General features: G+C 39.4%; 1 protein-coding gene across 1 annotated transcript in view; it reads right to left on the bottom strand.

Moving 5' to 3' along the window:
* Positions 1–735: 735 nt before the first annotated feature.
* The window catches only part of mlpha (melanophilin a), a gene marked incomplete at its 5' end in the record, with an annotated part of 12,823 nt that continues 9,438 nt past the window's right edge, over positions 736–4,120 (bottom strand). Inside the window, 4 exon segments of the mRNA XM_014008542.1 lie at positions 736–1,007; positions 1,173–1,218; positions 2,593–2,640; positions 2,794–2,955. Of these exon segments, the coding sequence (XP_013863996.1) occupies positions 970–1,007; positions 1,173–1,218; positions 2,593–2,640; positions 2,794–2,955 (294 nt within the window).

Genomic DNA, 4,120 nt, shown 5'->3' with positions numbered 1-4,120 from the left:
TATTTGTTGTCTGTCATTGTAGCTGGGATAATTTTACTTATTAAAGCTCATAATCTTACCACTTGAAACATCACTAGCCCTGAAGCTGCTGGTAGAGATCGTGGTTGGAATTATCAAAGGATTTTCCACCTGAGAGACACCATAGCTGGAAGCTGGGGGGTGGGGGTGGGGGGAAGACCAGGGAGGATGATTCAACCACTCAACCACTAGAGGTCGCTGAAAACAAATCCTACACACTGTGCCTTTAAGCTGCTGATACAAACATTTCCCATCTGGCAACACCGGATCTTGTCTACCCCAAGAGTCCTATCACTGGAGCTTTTTAACTACCTCAGCGAGCTCAGCAGCAGCCAGGGTTGCAGTCCTGTTTTCTGTGTCAATTTTATCTATACAGCATGTTTAAAACATTAAGGTTGGCCAAGGTGCTTTACAAGCTGGTTTAAATCAAAGTGGAAAAAACWAAATATAGCTCCTGCGAGAAGCACAGACAATCTTGCAGCCACAACTCAAGGCAGACGCTCTGACAGTTGAGGTTCAGAACATGGCCCACCTYGGCTGGGTTGTGGTTAAAGTTCTCCTGGAGGTGAGTTGAAGATCTTTCTGATGGGTTTTTTTGCCAGGTGTTCCCAGCAAACCCTCGTTTGGGTCTACAGGATCCGTCCGGCATCTCCCATCATCTGATCTAATTCAGTACTAGGTGGTGCTCAGTGGAGTGTCCAAAACATACAGCCGCAGTTTAGAATCAAATTTATTTTCTGTGGATTTTATTTTGAATCTTTTGTCTAGTTTATTTTAGTTTGATTGAAATAAATCTGGGAAATAATTTCTCTCCTGTCCAAAATTAAAAATTTGAACATTTCAGAGTTTGTTTCCTGGTTTTAACATGAAAACAGTGATGTCTACAGTTTATTTAGATGTGAGGATGAAGAGGAAGAGGAGCAAGCAGACCCTACACCAATTGATGCTGGATCAAAACATGTTGGATCTCCAGGGGGCRCCGTTAGTTTCTGTCAAAGAGAAGAAGAACCTGATTAGATTAGTGTTAGAAAAATCGAAACTTCAAACATTTTCAGGATCAAGGAAAACTCAGACTTTATGAACTTTAAAGATTTCTGTATAGTAATAATAAAATGCATTGAACCGGTTATAGTTTGTTAGAAACTGGTTCTTACTGGGTAGGTCTGGTGAAGTCTTCTTCTTCTGATGGGATCCAGAAACCTGCATAGTTTCACACAAATGATGCTTTAAAATCTGATTTAGCTTGATCATTTTGATCTGGTTTCTATCCAGCTGTAGGCCTTGATGTTCACGATCCTGAAACATGGTTTGAGTAAATCTGACTCTGTTTCTGCTCCAAACATCCTAACAGAACCACAGCAACATTCAGAGAGAAAAGAAACAGAACCTCAGAMACACCAAACAGACGTCCACTTTTTGACAAATCCAACAAGCTGCTGTTCTTAGATCAGTATTCCTCTGGACATAAAAAAAGATTCACTTCAACAGAAAACTATTCTGGCCTGAGAAAACTGAGAAGCAATGCAACAGGACACATTAACCCATGTTTCCATAGCAAATGGAATATGGAGCTTTGTAACGAAACACAACCTGCAGCAGAAAAGTTTAAGAATTCAAGATTGAAACAAAATGATTTCCAAGACCCTAACCCTAGTCCAGGAGTTCTGTTAAATCCGTCATCAGGAAATGTAAGGAATATGGRAACATGTGTGACTCTACTAAGAGCAGGTCCTCACAAACTGAGTGACAAGAATAGAGAGAGAAACCRTCAAGATACCTGAGACCACTCTGAAAGAGTTACAAGCTTCAGCATAAGAGATGGGAGAGAGACGGTACAACCTGGTTCTTCTCCAGTCTGAGATTTATGGGACAGTGGAAACAAGAGGGCTACYGGGAAGAAATCTCAGAGCAACATGTAGACTCCATGGTTAAGTGCTTCTGAGCAGCTGGCCCTTGACCTGCATGTTCAYGCCTGGCTGAGTCACATGACCACCTTTATTTGATTGTTAGACAGATCTGTRAGGTCCAGCTGATCTTCACAAACATTAAAGGTGGGTATTATACAAAACAGACTTTTWTGAGCTTTGTATCATGTTATAATGTCATTCCCTCGTGAAAAACATACTTTGACTCATTCATGCATGTTAGAGAAATCCTTGAATCTCCTCTGGTRGCCACGTGRATCTGCCTAAACACTTGCTGATAAAAAGCTCTGCCTACTTGTATTTAGCTCCTCCCTGGAACTCAGTCCCCAGCTCCCACCCCACAGAGCACTCCTCCMCCGAAGCATTGTTGTGAAGACGTGCTGAAGTGGGAGTGTCAGAAATGGTAGGAGGTTCTTATACAGACAGAGGCCAATTTCAAGGTGTTTAGATAGAGTATGATACAAAGTCAACTTATTTTTGATRTATACAGCATTTTCATAACAACTGAAGCTAACATAGTTACTTGATTGTTGTACAGCACTGAACTCTAGTTTTATTGCTGACTGTATGAGGCACATCATCATCATCTTTAACATTTAGACCAGACCAGATCACATTAGATCTGTGTGGACTCTTATCTCAGACTGACCTTTTTCTTGGCACTCAGAGCTGCAATTTTACTCTCGATGTCTGACACCTGCATAAGAGATAGATGTGTCAAAATCACTTGTGCTTTTGTTTATAGAAACAATCAAATTAGTTCAAATCTAAAAAATGTCAGTTTAAATAAAAACGAAGGAATGAATCAAAATGTTAATGTGATCAGAAAACAAAATAAAACAAAGAATACCTCACTCTCAGCACTCTGGACCCTGGCGGCGGTCAGCGCCACCACATCCTCCAGCTCGGACAGCTCAGAGTCCGTCGCCCCTCCAAAACGGTTCTTGGCGCTCCGCTCGAGTCGCTGCAGCTTCGTCTCCAGGTCAAACGAGTGACCGGCTGTGATGTACACCTGCACAGGTGAGACAGCAGACACACCTGAGTCACCTGGCAGAACAGTGAGGATGAGGAGGGTTATGAAGCTGACAGAGCTGAAGGTCAGGGAAACATACTGGATCTCAGCTGGTTTCCTCTTTGGGATTTAAATTTAATTTTCTCATTTTAGTGCAGAGAGTCTCAGCAGCTGCCGAAAATAAAGAAAACTTTCACAATCATGATAATATTGTTGAGAAATGTATTTAGTAACAAAAAGTTCAGTTTTGTCCTGAGAAACAGATCTCATGGATTACCAATATTTTCTCATCTTCTAATTAAACTCATATTTGTCATACCAAGTTTTTTTTACAGCTTGAGAATCTCAGCASCTGAAGAAAGTAACAAAATCTTTCTGTCCCAGGATAATCTCATTGGTGAAAAATACATTTATTTAACAAAATATATTAAAAGTTGCAATGTTTTCTCATTCCAATAAGATCAGTTTTGTCTATAGAAACAGATCTAATGAATTAATTTACTCATATTTTAGTTCTACTTTTTTAAAACAAATCTTTTTCATTTCGCAGCTAAATTAAATAATCTCATTCATGATTGCATTGCAGCAAAACTGGCAAATTGTATATCTTTTTAAACATTCTTGTTCTTTGAATTTCCTCATCCTTCTGAGATCAGTTTGCCTTTAAGAATAGATCTAACAAAAAAAAAATTCATTTATTATTTTCTAGTCATTCTCTTATTTCATTCAGAAAAAGCACAAGTTGACGACGGCACGTAGCCAAAAGGCGTCCTGTTTTCTGTCCTTATTAAAAACATGGTATTTGTTGGAGTGCTGGGATAACCAGCACTCCAAAAAGAAATTATAACAACAAAAAAATAGCTATCCTATTTTTATTGTTCTCTTATTTCATAACAATTTTACTAATTTTACAGTGAGAATTAACCAGCAAATGAAAAAGGCAAAAGAATGAGATAACTTAAGCTGTCTGACAGGCCTTTTAGCTGTGTGACAGGTCCTTTAGCTGTGTGATAGGCCTTTAGCTGTGTGACAGGGCCTTTAGCTGTGTGACAGGGTCTTTAGCTGTCAGATAGATGACTTTATGTTTGACTCCGGAACAGAACTTTCTAAAGTCTTCATTTTCTGACCTACAAATTAAAAGCAGTAAAACTTCAGGACATTTATC

This window comes from Austrofundulus limnaeus, unplaced genomic scaffold (assembly GCF_001266775.1).
Source record: "Austrofundulus limnaeus strain Quisiro unplaced genomic scaffold, Austrofundulus_limnaeus-1.0 Scaffold51, whole genome shotgun sequence".
NCBI classification, from domain to species: domain Eukaryota; kingdom Metazoa; phylum Chordata; class Actinopteri; order Cyprinodontiformes; family Rivulidae; genus Austrofundulus; species Austrofundulus limnaeus.
This window is presented reverse-complemented; position numbering and strand designations above follow the sequence as displayed.